The following is a 16,896-nucleotide window of genomic DNA, read 5'->3' as shown; positions in this document are numbered from 1 at the left end:
GGTGAGACTCAGCTGAAATCATGAGAAAGGCATGCTTCCTTACTCCTTCCCTTTATATTTTGAAGGGGATATGTAAAATTATTTTTTAATACCTTGTAGCTAATTTAAAAAGAACTCTCTAAATCATTTTATATTGCAGGGGTGGGGCTGCTTTTTCGTCCCAGCCACCTAGAACCAAAATAATCACACAAAAACTGTATTAATTAAATCACTGCTTGGCCCATTAGCCCTAGCTTCTTACTGGCTAACTCTTACTTCTTAATTTGACCCATTTCTATTAATCTGTGTATCACCACGAGGTTGTGGCTTACCAGCAATGTTTCAGCATGTCTATCTCCAGCCGCTGCTCCATGGCGTTCCTCTGACTCCGCCTTCTTCCTCCCAGCATTTAGTCCAGTTTTCCCCGCCTACCTAAGTTCTGCAGTTTCTTTAATCACAGCACACAGAGGGGACTCCCGTATTAATTTTCTTTAATTTTAGAAAATGTTCAGACGGCCTGGAGAGCTAGCACAGCAGTTACAGTGTACATTCGTTTTCTGGATCCCAAGGGGATCAGCACTTACAAACATGCATGTTCCCACACAGACAATCCTATACACATGATTTAAGATATATATATTTTTAAAAAGAAAAATATGGGGGCTGGAGAGATGACTCAATGGTTAAGAGTACTAGCTGCTCTTCCAGAGGACCCAGGTTCGATTCTCAGCACCCACATGACAGCTCACAGCTGTCTGTAACGCCAGTTTCAGGCAACCCGACACCCATGGCAAAACACCAGTAAACATAAAATAAAAATAAATCAAATTTAAAAAAGAAAAGAAAAATAGGAGGAAATGTCTTGGAGTGAAACCTCACACCAGGGTGTTCTTACTTCTTCAGCTGTGGTGTCCTGCAAGCCCTCGGTGAGCAGCGCACACCCACAGAGCAGGATTTGCCTGTTCTACTGCAGACCCACCCTCCTGTTCTGCTTGGCAAATGCTGATTACAGAGGCCACCGCTGAGGCCCAGCCAAAGGAGTGTGCTGAACAAGTGCACTGCCAGGACTGTTGTTCTGAAAGGGAAGTAAGGGGCGGGAGTCCATGTGACAGTGCCCCCGCCCCTCGACACTGAGAACTGCGCCTGGCTGCTGAGCCCCTCCACATACACGCACTGTGGCTTATTTTAATCTTTAAATATAGTTTAATTAAACTAGAATGCATGAGTTTCTGTCCCACTCTCCTTCCTTCAGCTCCTCCTGCCCCTCCCACCCTTGCCGTGGACCCACACCAACTCTCCAGGTGAGGGCCTCTTTTCTTTGATTATTGTTGTTTCAGATATATATATATATATATATATATATATATATATATATATATATATATATAGGTACGTGTATGTATGCACAAATATATAAATACTACCTGATTATTGGAAAATACCCTTAATCTCTGCCTCATAAAACAAATATTTCCGCTTTTCTTTGTGTGTATCTTTGGATTATGCTGTTGACATATTTTGTTTCTCCACTAAAGCACTTTAAACATTTTTAGCTTCAACTGTTTCCCACCACTGCTTTATTTACATAGTCTGTGGTTTCAAACTCACAGTGCAGCTAAGGAGGACATCAGATTCCCGATCCTCTGCCTCTGCCGCCAATGCTCAGTTACTTTACACCTTTAGGTTCCCGATCCTCTACCGCCAATGCTCAGAGTTACTTTACACCTTTTGGCCATTCCAGACAGCTTGTTTCTTAGTTTTGTTTTTGCATGAAGGAAATGTTGAACTATATATACACAACGTCTTATTTTGTCATCTTAGCCATTTTTAATTTATTTCGTGTGTATGGCTGTTTGGCGTGCAGGTGTGTTTGTGCACTGCTTGTATGCCTAGTGCTTGAGGATTGTTTCAGAAGCAGTCATGGATCCCTGGAACTGGAGTCACAGATGGTAGTGAGCTGTCATGCAGGTGCGAGGAATCCAAGCCAGGTCCTGCAGAAGAGCAGCCAGTGCTCTTCACTGCTGAGGCGTCTCTTCTTAGCCATTCTGTATTGTTTCGCAAACAATCTGCAGGATTCTTCCTGTGATGCTGTAACCCTCCCAGTTCTCCTCCCCCAGCCCCAGGAGCCACTGCTGTCTTTCTCTCTGTGGATTTGCGGACCATAGGTGTCCGATGGACGTAGAATCATGGCAAGTTTGTCTTTTTGTGATTGGTGTTTCACAGTTCATCCACGCTCCCGCTTGAGGTGGGAGCTGTTCTGTTGAGCGTCTCCGTACCTTTGCTTCGAGCATCTGCGTTGGACTCTTGGAGTGTTTCCACCTTCTGTCCATGGAAATGATGCTGCTGTGAGCTTGGATGTGCAGATATATTCTCAGGCTTGTTTCGGTCTGGAGTTGAGTACTCAGAGGGGGTTTCTGCATCATATGAGCCCTGTTGGGAACTGTTCTGAAGAACAGTGCTGTCTGTCCGTAGTTATTAATAGCATCTATGGGCTCCAGTTGCTTCAGTGCTGGAGTTCTGTTCCTCCATGTCCTCTTTAAAGCCGGTTACTTAAGTGGCCATCCTGCTGGGTGTGAGGTGGTACCTTGTTGTCTTCGTTCATATTTCCCTGATGGTTAGCGGTGTTCAGCACCTGTTCCTCCCTGTTGGATCATTGATGTATCTTTGAAAAAAATGCCCATTCCTTGACTCACTTTTTATTTTATTTATTTATTTATTTATTTTTTGGTTTTTTCGAGACAGGGTTTCTCTGTGGCTTTGGAGCCTGTCCTGGAACTAGCTCTGTAGACCAGGCTGGTCTCGAACTCACAGAGAGACTCACTTTTTATAAAAGATTTTACTTTTATTTTAATTCCATGTGTTTCTGTGTAGGTTCTGCATGTGAGTGCTGTGGCAGAGAGGGACAGCGGAGGGCGGTGGATGTCCTGGAATTGAGTTACAGGTGCTTGTGAGCCACCTGGTATGGGTCTGGGAACCCAACTTGGGTCATCTTAACTGCGGCACAAACTTTGACCTTTGACCTTTTTTCATTTTCTTATTTTGATTGTTGTACTTTATTATTAGTGCACACATGCATGTTGTGTGTGTCTGTGTGTCTGCATTTGTATGCCATAGCATATGTGTGGAGTCATTTTCCTCCGCCCACCTTACACTTATTGCCTAGGGGAATATTTTCCCATCAGATCAATGAGCATAACTGTCAGGTGTCTGTGTGGGTACACCGCCTCAAATGAGATTTTATCCCTCAAAGTCGTGGTTCAAACGGCTGGAAAATTCCAGGCCTTTGATTTTTTTCTAAAAATGTTCTAAATTCATAAAATGTTAAGCTCTTAGAAGGATGTTTCAAAACGACCTTTCTGCCCTCCCAATGTGTGAGCACATGGAGTCTTGTGTAGCCCAGGAGGACCCTGGGCTCCCTGGACATAGCCAGCGGAGAGTGTTCTCATACACTGCGGCCGGAAGGCTGGCACACTGATCCGGCAAGTGATGGTGTCTGCCGACAGCCGACAACCTGAGTTCATAGGACTCGCTGACGCAGGAGAGAACTGCCCCGGGAAGTTGTCCTCTGGCCTCCACACATGCGACCCCTGTACCCTATGCGCTCATGCACGCAAAATAAAAATACACTTTAGTTTCAAAATGAAAAAAAATTCAATGTATAAATTCCCCCCCCCCCCCAGCTGTCTTTCTGAGAGCAAATCCTCCTCAGCTGGATTGAAATACCCTAGAGAAACTTGAAAGAGGTTTTTTCCCTTGGCATGTTGTTCAACATAGGAACAGATGACAAATGCTCATTTGGATTCTCAACAGGTTTCCACCTTGGTAGAAAACCACCTTGGTTTTCACTCTGGTAGAGTTTTTGAAACTGAACTGTGGTGGTAAAATGAAGATAAGGAGCCCCCGTCAGTGGATTCCAAGAGATGTCATTTTGGGGGGCATGTGCATTCTAACTTTTAGTTTTGGAGAATATCGTACATGTTGTCCTGGCTTCTATAATGGACTGTCTGAGGCAGGCTGACTTATAAACAGGTTTGTTTTGCGCACAGTTTTGGAAGACTGAGGTAGCTAGCGTTGGCCTCAGTTTAGTTCTGTGAGGCCGTGTTTCTTCATCATGTCACGGTGAGTATCAAAATAAGGATCAGGTGATCACACAGCGAGACAGGAAGCAGAGAGACTGGTTGAGGCCACGCTCAGCGTTCTGTCAACAGTTCTCTTTGGATCGTCAATCCCTCGGTGCTCCTCTGTGATGGTGAACTTGTGAGTCCCTCCTCCCCCTCTGTGCTCCTCTGTGATGGTGAACTTGTGAGTCCCTCCTCCCCCTTCCATGCTCCTCCGTGATGGTGAACTTGTTAGTCCCTCCTCCCCCTTCCATGCTCCTCCGTGATGGTGAACTTGTGAGTCCCTCCTTCCCCTTCCATGCTCCTCCGTGATGGTGAACTTGTGAGTCCCTCCTTCCCCTTCCATGCTCCTCCGTGATGGTGAACTTGTTAGTCCCTCCTCCCCCTTCCATGCTCCTCCGTGATGGTGAACTTGTGAGTCCCTCCTCCCCCTTCCATGCTCCTCCGTGATGGTGAACTTGTTAGTCCCTCCTCCCCCTTCCATGCTCCTCTGTGATGGTGAACTTGTGAGTCCCTCCTCCCCCTCTGTGCTCCTCTGTGATGGTGAACTTGTGAGTCCCTCCTCCCCCTTCCATGCTCCTCCGTGATGGTGAACTTGTGAGTCCCTCCTCCCCCTTCCATGCTCCTCCGTGATGGTGAACTTGTTAGTCCCTCCTCCCCCTTCCGTGCTCCTCTGTGATGGTGAACTTGTTAGTCCCTCCTCCCCCTTCCATGCTCCTCCGTGATGGTGAACTTGTGTCCTCTGAAACTGAATCAGAGCAAACCCTTTCTCCCCTCAGTCGCTCCTGTCAGGGGTGTGGGCACAACTGGTAAGTAAGCTTTTCCTCCTTTTAGTTAAAGTAATGTTAGTTAGCTTGGTTAAAGCTGCCCTGTTTCCACCCAGTTCCCCTCAAGGACAATGAGCTGTTTTCTTCTTTGGATAATGGGAACCCCCTGAAGAGCACCCCCCATACTTCCTTACTCTGTGCTGTGACAGGGCTCCTCAGGCTCTTCCTGATCTGGAACCAGCTAGTTCGTGGAGGAGGCAGTGTGTGTAGGAAGGTTGCTGAGTGTGCGAGTGTACACACAGCTCCTGGGCGTGGACACATGGGAAGTGGCATTGTTTCTAGACTTTGTAGGGGACAGAACTAGGACTGAAAAATACCCGGCATTTGCATGAACTCTTGCAGTTTGTATTCTGAACTGGCTTCGGGGTCAGAGCATCAGCTGCTTTACCAAAGGACCTGGTTCAATTCCTAGCACTCACACAGTGGCTCACAGCCATCCCTGATTCCAGTTCCATGAGATCGAGTGCTCTCTTGTGGCCTTCTTGGGTACTACATGCATGTGGTTCATAGACACAATACATGCAGGCAAAATATTCATATGCATAAAATAAAAAATAAAGGAAAAAGTTCTTAATTAGCATGGATTTTTAACGTGCTTCTTTCTGTATCACAAAACTATGTCCCAACCGTTGAAGAAAAATAGAATCTACCTTCCTGCAAGGACATGGCCACTGGATACACACAGGGTGAGGCGTGTGGGGTGGCCTCTGAGGACATTCCATAGCAGGAATGTCCTGTTAGGTTAGCACACCTTAAAGTCTGTTGATTGTGTCCCCGACCCACTGCTGTGTGAATGCACTTGGATTTACACGTAGGTTCCTTCGGCTGCTTTCACACCTGTTGTTGGTGTTGTGGACTCCAGGGTCTCGTCTGTGAACAGTGTGAACACAAGAGCATTCATCTCTGCCCTCTTTCCTTCCCCTCCAGATAGCACGCTCATCTTATGACTTATTTATTTATATTTACATGTAGTTGAATGACCTTGAACTCCCAATCTTCCTACCTCGATTTCCAGGTGCAGAGATCATAGATGTTTGCCGTAGCCCCTGGCCTGTGAGGGGCTTGAGGTGGAGCTCGGGACCTCGTGAGTCGTAGACAAGCGTTCTACCAATGTCTGTAGTCCTGATAACCGGTTTCCAAACAAATGCTGGGGCTTCCCTGCCACTTTGGGGTCCTCCTATGAGAGTCTCGAGCTATGTGGAGCCCTGCTTCTATCTGCCTCAACCTTTCCAGTAATCATAGATAGAAAGTATCTTTGGAGACATTTTTGAAACTTCCCAAGACATGTTCTGTGTAGAGATGTGTGGGGGCCAGAGTTGAGATGAAATAAGTTAATGTTGGTCATTTGAAGTATGTGAAGTTAAAAGGCAGAGTGGAGCAGCAAGAGACAGTGGGTGACTGAGCCCTGCCGCTCCCTGGGCTGTGGGGGAGGCTGACAGGGCGGCAGGAACTGCCTGCAGGGCCCGTGCTGTGTGCTCTTTGGACAGGACCTCAGGGAGAGAAAATGCCTCTGCTGGACTGGTGTCAATATTTTTTTCCATTTAAATGATAAGATGGGATGTAGAATAACAGGGGCAAGACTTGATACCATGAATAATTAATCCCTGTGGTTCTCGGGAAGCTAATTTTAGCCAAGATTATGAAGCAAAAGCAGCAGTGGCTAGTGGCTGAAGTACAGGCAGGGGATGGGACCACAGGCCAGCACCGTGTTGAGATGAATCTGCTCTTGAGAGCAGGGTCCCCTCTCCTCACTGATTCCTGTCCCCCACTGCCTGCTGAGTAAGACACCAGAGTGCAGGTGACAGAATCTGGAGCTAGGACCTTGTGCCTCATCTAGGCTCCAGGCACGCTTGTGTTTGGAGGGCAGTGTGATCATGACACAGACCTCCCAGCTAAGCTTCATTTGTCACTGTTGTTGATTTAAGTGTCCTTCTAAATGGGGACAGGGAACTGGCAGCAGCTCTAGGATGGCAGAAGTAAAAAGTAGATGGAAGAAAGCACTAGCAGGCTAGCATTCCACGTAAATTCAATGTAGAGTCTCCCTCTGCAGCACACCCTTCCCCATAACCCTGTGCAAGGAAGACGGGGATGCGCTTGTGTTGACCGTGCCTCTTCCTCTGGCGGCTGTCTCATGTAGGGTGTCCGTGTAGGATGTTTCTCAAGGGGTGTGGATGTTCACATATACGGGGGCTCACACACACACACACACACACACACGCACACACACACACACACACACATACACACACACACATACACACACACACACACATACGCACACACACACACACACACACACATACACACACACACGCACACACACACACTTTCATGCTAGGCACAATCTAAATTTTGAGTAGGGGAATATACTGGCCGTGTACTTACATAGTGAACAATTTTTTTTTTTGCTGTTTTCCATTTAGAGCACATACCTTTCTTCTCCTTACACAATTTAGAGAGATCGGTTTTGCATTAGTTTTTAGTGTGAATGAAGACTTTATGTTCCTGTATGTTTTCTGACTCACTCGTCACTGGCTGGACTTTCTCTTGGGCTTACTACAATATTGGCTAATGACAGTGTCTCAGTGGGGAATGCGGTGTCTCAGGGAGTGTTCTCCGCCTTGGGTGCTGAGTCTCAGAGTTCAGGCCAGGTGGTGACACCTTTGATCTGTTCTACAAATAAAACTGACTTCATGTGCATCCTGTTTTCTGGTTTTTTTGTTTTTGTTTTTGAAGTTAGATCTCACTCTGGAATTAGCCTGGGAAACCTTACCTTGGTGATCCTCCTGCCTCAGCCTCCCAAGCACTGGTATTGCAGGCCCGCAAGGCACCACCACTGCAGCCCTGGTGTGTAAAGTTTGAATTCAGCTTTGCACTAAACACAGCTCAACACACTCCTGTGGCCGTGATCTAGCAGTGTTAGCCCATCTTTCTGTTTCTGTCTCTATGTTTACTGTCAACTCCTTGGTGACCACATTTAAAAGTTTACTAAGGCAGCCTGTTCCAGCTAAACACTAAGACCCCCCTTGCCTTGAAGAACTGGAGGTGGAGTGTCTCTAGGTGGTAGAGCTAGGGAACACCTCACCTCTTCCACTTCTCGACGCTGCTGAATCTGCTTGCTTACCCTACCTCTGCGCATGATATATGCTACCTTACTAAATGCTTTTAAAGAAGAATTCCAGTAAAATATTTTTGTTTATTTCTTTAACAGAAATCATAGTCCACTAATGAGTTTTGGAGCCAGCTTTGTGAGTTTTTTGGTAAGTTGATATCAAAAGAAATATTGCTATAAAATAATATAAACTAACACCCGTTTGTTTGCCTGCCAGCTGTGTAGACACTATTATAGAAAGCCTAACATTTTTTCCTGTTAGCCAATGTCTGTGAGATAGACGTTCTCCCCCAATTTCAAAAATAAAATGCTTATATATAATTTTGAGAGGGTTACATTTTTCCCAACTGAAAGTCCTTTAAAGATGGCGTGTGACAAGAGGAAAAGCCTTGGGGAAGGAAGGTTAGCTCTACCCTGAGTGACAGGAGCCAGGAGGATGGGTTCAGTGAGTGAGTACTTCCCAGGACTGCTACTGGAGAGGGCAGAAAATGGGTCAGAGGCGTTTTTACAGTCAGCAGTCAATATAGGATGCTGAACGCTTTTGTTTTTCAGAAATGCTTGTCACACAAACTGATTTTAAATATATCATTTAAAAAATCATCATAGGCTGGGCAGTGGTGGGGTACGCCTTTAATCCCAGTGCTCAGGAGGCAGAGGCAGGAGGGATCTCTGTGAGTTCAGGCCAGCCTGGTCTATAAGAGCTAGTTCCAGAACAGGCACCAAAGCTACACAGAGAAACCCTGTCTTGAAAACAAACAAACAAACCAAAATCAAAATCAAACAATCATCCTAGAGTTGTGGAATGTGGAAACTGCTGAGTGAGGAAAGGGAGAGAAAATTCACAGTGAAGACAGAAGGACAGCGGTCAGTGGGCACTCGTAGAATCCTGCCTGGGCCTTGGTCAGGACCAGTAAGCTGGGGCTTCACTCAGACTGTTGGAACAAAAGTTTGCAGTCCCCCTCTTTGTAGGGCTGCTGGCTCCATCTCCGGGAAGACCGTTCTGGATGGAGACTGAGACACATGTTAATTCAAAGAGAGAAGGGACGTGGCAGGTCACAGTTTGAGGTGACAGTCCATAGTGGTTAGGACGTCACAGTGGCAGGTCACAGTTTGAGGTGACAGTCCATAGTGGTTAGGACGTCACAGGCAGGAGCCTAAGGTCACACTGTAATCATAGTCACAATCAAAATGATGAATGCTTTATAAAAATCTAGGATCCCAGCCCAGGGAATGGTGCCACGCTCAATGGGTAGGTCTCCTGCCCCAGCTACCCTCCTCCGTCTCCCAGGTGATCTTAGCTCATCAACTAGACAGTTGAGATTAGCCGTCATATACCCAAGTGACTGCAAGGGGGGCAGTGGGGACAGACAGAGGGTCTTGGCTGAGTACTGTGCTGAGGGAGGGAGGGAGGGAGGGAGGGAGGAAGAGGTCACAGCAAAGCTGAGAGTTTAGCAGTCTGAAGGGTAGGTGGGAGGAGAGCGTGGCTGGGACAAAGGGACTGAGGTCTGATTTGGCCATAATGGAAAAGTCAGTTAGAGTCATAGCAAAGGAGTCTAGAATGTCAGCCCCACCCACAGAAAAACTGGAAGAGAGAGACAGCAGACCCTCCTCCCAGGGCTCCAGAGAACTGCAAGTCCTCTCCCTGCTGCCTGTCAGCTCGGAGACCTCAGTTCTCTCCCAGGTGCACGGGTTCCTGCTGAAGGCAGAGTCAGATCTCGAGGTCGTCCTTATCTGTATATTGACTTCAAGGTCAGCATGGGCTGCAGGAGACCACACTAAAATCCTGTGGCATCTCTGGCATCTAGCTGTTCTTTTACTAGCATGTTTTGTTCAGTCTTTGAGCCAGGGATCCATTAGTGTGTGGAGTGAACTTCTGTATGGGACACTGTTATAGGACCTGAATAAAAACAGAGAATATTCTACTGTGTTTAACTCTAAAAAGAATAAAACACAATTACAAGGACATTCACTTTCATATACTTTTTCTTGCTGGCATAATCCGTAATCGAGATCTAAAGTCTTATTTTCTACTGCGATTATAGTTTTTTTAATAACTAGTGTGTACTGTAACAGTGTGAACCTTTTTACTTGAGAGTAATTGAGATGTGGGATGCCCTTCTGTATATGTGTTGCTTTTATTGGTTGATGAGTAAAGCTGTTTGGCCAATGGCTTAGAGTAAAGCCAGGTGGAAAATCCAGACAGAGATATAGTAAGAGAATAGGGGGAGTCAGACAGATACCATGTAGCTGCCAAAGGAGAAGGATGTCAGAGCCCTACTGGTAATCCATAGCCTCATGCTGATACACAGGTTAATAGAAATGGGTTAATTTAAGAGGTAAGAGCCAGCTAGGAATATGTCTAAGTCATTGGCCAAATAGTGTTGCAGCCAGGAAACGAACGAGCAGTCTCAGCTTACATAATTGAGATGGCTCTTCTAGTTTGGCATTCCATGGTTCCCAAGCTTGCTGAGTCATCTGTCCTTTCTGTTTCCTGGAAGAACGCCATGATGACCTTTGAAGAAGAGAAGATGCAGCTGGCGTGTGATGACCTAAAAACCACGGAGAAGCTCTGTGAGAGTGAAGAGGCTGGCGTCATCGAGACTATTAAGAATAAAATCAAGAAGAACGTAAGTGGGTGGCCCCAGCTTGTGGGTGGCACCTTTCCCTAAGCAGGCTGCTGAGCTGAGTAAGGTGGAGAGGCAAGCAGACAACCTGGAGCCTCAACTGGATGTGATGTCATGTCTGCTTCAAGTCCTTTCCTTGGTCCCCCTCAGTGATGGACTGCAACTTGGAACTGAAGATCAAATAAACCCTTTTTTCTCTAAGCTGCTTTTGGTGAGGTTAACATCACAACAGAAATGAAAGCAGCATTGCTCTGTGGTAGAGGCTCTTGAGGCAGGGGTTTCCTGTGTGTGATTAAACATGTAGCTGATAGAATAATCACATGTTGGCATGCTTCTGGAACACAGCTGCTGACCTAAGCTTCCTGGGAGCTGCTGGCCTTTGGTTATGAGTGAAATCTCAGCAAGATCTCCATCCAGGTGGGGACAGCTCAGCTGTGAAGGGCTGGCTGTGCATACGCAAGGCCTTTAGCTCAGTCCCCACATAAAACCCAGGCATGATGGCGTCCACTGGGGAGGCACAGGTAGGTTAGCCTAGCCTAACCAGTCTCAGAAAGCAAGGTGTTGTGGTGGTGAGATGCCTCGCGGGTAAAGGTGCTTGCTGCTAGGTGTGACAATCTGAGTTCAGTTAGCTGGGCCCATGTGGTGTAAGGAGAAAACTTAACTACCACTGGCTGCTGCATGCATACAGTGGTGTACACACACACACACACACATATATACACACACAAATACATACACATACACACAAATACACATGAATACACATACATACATATATACATACATACACATACACACAAACACACATATACACACATACACATACATACACATACATTCACATGCACATACACACACAAACATACACACACACATATATACATGTTGTATGAGCCCGCTTGTTCGTTCTCAGCTGCTTGGCCCCAAAATAACTACACAGAAACTGATTAATTAAATAATTGCTTGGCCCATTAGTTCTAGCTTCTTATTGGCTAACTTTTACATCTTAATTTAACCTATTTCTATTAATCTGTGTATCACCATGAGGCTTTGGCTTTAAGTTCTGGTGTCTGTCTCCGGTGGGGCTACATGGCTTCTCCTGACTCTGCCTTCTTTCTCCCAACGTTCAGTTTAGTCCCCCCACCGTCGTCCCCCCCCCCCAGCTCTGTTCTGCCCTGTGCAGGCCTAAGACAGTTTGTTTATTAGCCAATGGTATTCACAGCATACAGAGGGGCATCACACACACACACACAGACAGATGAATTTAAATTTAAAGTAACAAGCAAAACAAGATGGACGGTGTCTGAGGAGGAAGTGTGCCTGACCTCCATACACAGGTGTACATACATGCACTCAAACACATAAAAGATCGTAATCTGTAGTAAAAGGGGAGTGGGCCTGCTTTTCATCCCGCCCAGCTCCCACACAGCTAGCTAGCTTTACACCCTAAATAACAACACACAAATTGTATTCATTTAAACACTGCCTGGCCCATTAGCTCTAGCCTCTTACTGGCTAACTCACACATATTGATTAACCCATTTCTATTAATGTGTATCCCCACTTGACTGTGGCTTACCAGCATGAGTCTAACCACCATCTGTCTTGGGTAGGAGAAGCATGGTGTCTGCCTGACTCTGCTTTCTTCCTCCCAGAATTCTGTTCTGTCTACTCCACCCACCTAAGGGCTGACCTGTCAAAAGGCCAAGGCAGTTTCTTTATTAACCAATGAAAGTAACACATAGACAGATGACCTACCTACATCAATAATCCACATATTTAGAATTTGCTTTCACCTTTCACTACAAATACCCAAGCTTTGAGAGGCAGCCCCCTCCCCCAGTACTGATTGCACAGTCTAGGTTTCATATATGTGACATACGTGACTTGAGATGTGTCTGTTAGTTGGCGTCACCAAGTGCCCATCTTTTCCTCTGCTTCTTCGGGTGAGCCCTGACTGGTCTACAGATAGTGTTGGCTCTGGCTCTGAGATCACAGTTGAGCACGGCCCTTGGTGGTTCTGGGATCACAGTTGAGCACGGTCCTTGGTGGTTCTGGGATCACAGATGAGCGCAGCCCTTGGTGGCGACTCTGGCTCTGGCTCTGGGTTCACAGTTGAGTACAGCCATTGGTGGTGGCTCTGGCTCTGGGTTCACAGTTGAGTGCCACCACACCTTGCCTTTTATGTGATTTCTAGAACTCTGTTCACCATGCTTGTGCAGTTAGCACCTTTACCTGCTGAGCCACTTCCCTGTGTTGAAGGAGCTGCAGGCCTGCTTTTCGTCCCACCTGGCTCCCGCACGGCTAGCTTTACACCAGAAATAACAACACACAAACTGTATTCTTTTAAACACTGCTTGGCCCACTAGCTCTAGCCTCTTACGGGCTAATTCTCATAATTTGCCTAATCCATTTTTAGTAATCTGTGTAGCACCAGTCTTACCGGGAAAGATTCAGCATGTCTGACCTGGCGGCTTACTTCATCGCGTCTGCCCGGGAGAGGGGAACATGGCATCTGAGCTCACTTCCTCTTCCTCCCAGCATTCTGTTCTGTTTACTCCACCCACCTATGTTCTAACCTATCAGGGCCAAGCAGTTTCTTTATTAGCCAATGACCTTCCTCCATCATCCCTGAATCCTAGGAAATCATTCTTTGTCATTTATTCTTTGGTTCTTCATAAATATCATCCCCCTGTCTGCAGTACTCCCCTGCCTGGGGCTCTGGGCCCTACTGAGTTGTCTGCTGGAGGGTCCCATAGTTGGATGGCTACAGTGTTGCACTTACTATCTTACATGGTAATAAAGTCTCTGTTTTCCTCACTGTAAGCTCCTTCCCATGCCTGGCCTGAGGTCATCCCTGCCCTATGTCACTGACATTCATGACGGGCCTTGCGGTATGTAAAGCAGCATCTTGTGTTCTTCAGCCCTCTGTGAACCCTGCATGGTAGACTCTTGTCACAAGGATAGCAGAGCACAGACTTGCATTTTCAGTATGAACACTGCTGGGACTAGACATGGAGCAATAATAGCCATGATGGATTATGTTAAAGTTTAGTAAGATGAGGGGAAATTCTGTTGTATTCTCCACATTCTTGACATACATCGTAAAAACATGCCATATATATATATATATATATATTTACATGCTAATCCCAGTTCCTCCTCCCTCCTCTTTTCCCCTCATCCCACCCCCAATCTGCTGCTCAGAGATGGTAATTCTGTCACCTCACCATGCTGAAGCAGGACCAAGCCTCCATGTCTAGGCCGAGCAAGGTTTCTCTTCATAGGAAATGGGCTCCAAAAGGTCAGATCATTCATTAGGGATAACTCCTGGCCCCCATGCCAGAGGCCCCACTAACGGCCCAAGCCACTCTCTGTCACCTGCTTTCAGAGGACCTAGATTTGTCCTGTTCAGGCTCCAAGCTGTCAGTGAGCGCCCCCTAGCTCGGGTCAGCTATTTCTGAGGATTTCCCCATTGTGGTGTTCACCCCTTTGCTCATTATTGTTCCTCCATCTCTTCCGCTGGACATGGGAGCTTGGCCCAGTGGTTAATTGTGGGTCTCTGCATCTGCTCCCATCAGTTACTGGATGAAGGTTTCAGGAGATGCTGGAGAGATAGCTCAGCTGTTAAAGGCTAGGCTCACAACCAAAACCATGTCATTTGTGAATTTGTGTAGTTACTTTGAACAGTCTGTTCAGGGGCACTTTGTGTTAAGAAGGCGGTGTTCTGCCTCATGGCGATGTTTTTCATCCCATTCAGAAACATCCTATGACAAAGACTAGCATTAAAAATGTAATTTGACTTTCTGCTTGTTTTTACTAAATAAATCTCTTACATTTCAGGTATGGTTTCTGATTTGGTTAGAGGTAATTTTACAGAATTTATTCTGATTAATGAATAGATATATAACCAGTTTCTCACCCTTGCATTTCAGTTACCCACAACAAAGGATGCACCCTAATATTAGTATTCCCCAAAGACAGGCTGTAAATACCTCTTCAGTATATCCGCTGTGTGGGGTGTATTCTATATTAATATCTTTCATTTGCTTTAACAGTTTACATTGTCTGAAAAACAGATTAATCCTTACTAGTTTTTTCAGTTTTCATGTTTCTCATAAATCCCATTTTCATCATTTATAATATGGTGTTGCATTACAGTGTTCTCTAAGACAGCAAATTGTTGGCAGAGCTGGAGCGAAGCGGAGTGTGGGACCCCAGGTCGCCAGTATGACTTGGTCTTGCCTCTGAGTGGCCTCCAGGCTTTGCAGTTCCCACGGGAATCATTTTGTACCTCAGAGCTGCAGATGCAGACTGCAGATGCCGGATGGAGGCTATGTTTTTCTTGGGTGTAATTTACGACATTTGCTTTCTCTTCACAACACAGGTCGATGCCCGCAAATCCGCACCCTCGATGGTTGATCGACTTCAGAGGCAAATCATTATTGCTGACTGCCAGGTCTACCTGGCTGTGCTCTCGTTTGTGAAACAAGAACTGTCAGGTAAGCAGGAGCAGTTTTAATGTTATTCACTATTCCGTGGGACACATTTAATGCTGCCCACTATTCCCTGGACACATTTAATGCTGTTCACTATAGCGTGGACACATTTAATGCTGTTCACTATTCCGTGAGCACATTTAATGCTGCCCACTATTCTCTGGACACATTTTTAATGCTGTCCACTATTCCGTGAGCACATTTAATGCTGCCCACTAGAGCACATTTAATGCTGCCCACTATTCCCTGGACACATTTAATGCTGTCCACTATTCCGTGAGCACATTTAATGCTGTCCACTATTCTCTGAACACATTTAATGCTGTCCACTGTTTCGTGGACCCGTTTAATGCTCACTATTTTGTGAATGCATTTTTAATGCTGGTCACTATTCTGTGGACACAATCAGTAATACTCTTTTTTTTAAAAAAAAAAACTTAGATTTTGAAAACAAACTCATGGCTGTGCTTTGAAGGGAGCGATACTGATTTGTAACTAGAAAATTGAAACCATGGGTGTCTTGTGTGCTCAGCAGAGTCCTTTAGTCCTGAAGTCCATGTCACAATCTTCAGTCTGGAGATAATTTTGTCTTTCTTAGAGAAATTGCTAGTGACGTTCATATGTGGGGGCTTGCAATGGTACCTTGGTCATAAAGTTTTACTTTGATTTTTTATGTGAAATCAAACTGGTTTAATTTCAGCTTCTCAGGGAGCTGTTCTCAGGTCCCTCAGTCAAGTGCATTGACAGTGGCTCCTTGCTGTTCTGAGCGCCTGGCGTCCTGGTGAGCTTGTGGAGGGTGTAAACTATGTTTGCCAGGTTTTGCCGCTCTCGTTTCTTAAGTAGGATGGAAGGCTGAGAGACTGAGTTCCGGGTCCAGTTGTGTGTCTTGGATGGAAGGCTGAGAGACTGAGTTCCAGGTCCAGTTGTGTATCTTGGATGGAAGGCTGAGAGACTGAGTTCCGGGTCCAGTTGTGTGTCTTGGATGGAAGGCTGAGAGACTGAGTTCCGGGTCCAGTTGTGTGTCTTGGATGGAAGGCTGAGAGACTGAGTTCCGGGTCCAGTTGTGTGTCTTGGATCCTGACAGCAGAACCCTGCTGCTTGGCTGGACGGGATTTACATATGGGGAAAAATAAAAGAAGAGAAAAAAACACTAAGTGGAAATCAATCCAAATTCATACTCAGAAACACATTTTCTCTCAGAAAGATATTTTTTCTGTGAAATATAATTGAAACTTTTCTTTCTAGAGAACGGGAAATCATTTCCTCCCGTTTTCTTCTGTTTCCATTTCTGTGTTCTACTTGATGTTGTTTCTATTTGACTTCGTTGAAAGAGAATTTAACTTTTTATTTATTTATTCATTTTTGACTAACATTTAAACTTCCAAACATCTATCTTGTAAATATGTCCTAAAAGCATTTCTGCTTTTGCCATTGTTCTGGTTCTTGTATTTGTTTCTTCCCTGTGACTTTTTCTTGTTACTCTCTCAACACCTTACTAAGATGGCAACTCTAACATGCTGAGAGCTCATCCTGAGTGAGACTCCTGTAAGGCAGGTCAGGTAAAGTACCCCACCCCACCCCGCTCCCTCCCACCCCACCCAGCTCCACCCCAACTCACCCCATCCTGCTCCACCCCACCCTGTTCCACCCCACCCCGCTCCATCCCACCCCACCCCACCCTGCTCCACCCCACCCTGTTCCACCTCACCCCGCTCCACCCCACCCCACCCCCATTCC

The 16,896-nt window shown here is 46.0% G+C and overlaps 1 protein-coding gene across 2 annotated transcripts in view; it reads left to right on the top strand.

Moving 5' to 3' along the window:
- The window catches only part of LOC121445219 (tetratricopeptide repeat protein 39C), a 93,934-nt gene that overhangs the window by 31,470 nt on the left and 45,568 nt on the right, over positions 1 to 16,896 (top strand). For both annotated transcript variants that reach the window (XM_041647244.1, XM_041647243.1), the window contains exons 2-4: positions 8,136 to 8,184; positions 10,535 to 10,663; positions 15,048 to 15,162. In XM_041647244.1, coding sequence (XP_041503178.1) covers positions 8,136 to 8,184; positions 10,535 to 10,663; positions 15,048 to 15,162 — 293 coding nt within the window. The remainder of the gene's footprint in view (positions 1 to 8,135; positions 8,185 to 10,534; positions 10,664 to 15,047; positions 15,163 to 16,896) is intronic.

The sequence above is a fragment of the Microtus oregoni genome, unplaced genomic scaffold, assembly GCF_018167655.1.
Source record: "Microtus oregoni isolate MIOR12 unplaced genomic scaffold, Mior012 000166F_ref0000362, whole genome shotgun sequence".
NCBI classification, from domain to species: Eukaryota; Metazoa; Chordata; class Mammalia; order Rodentia; family Cricetidae; genus Microtus; species Microtus oregoni.
Note: the sequence above shows the minus strand (reverse complement) of the source record. Positions and strands in the feature narration are given on the sequence as shown.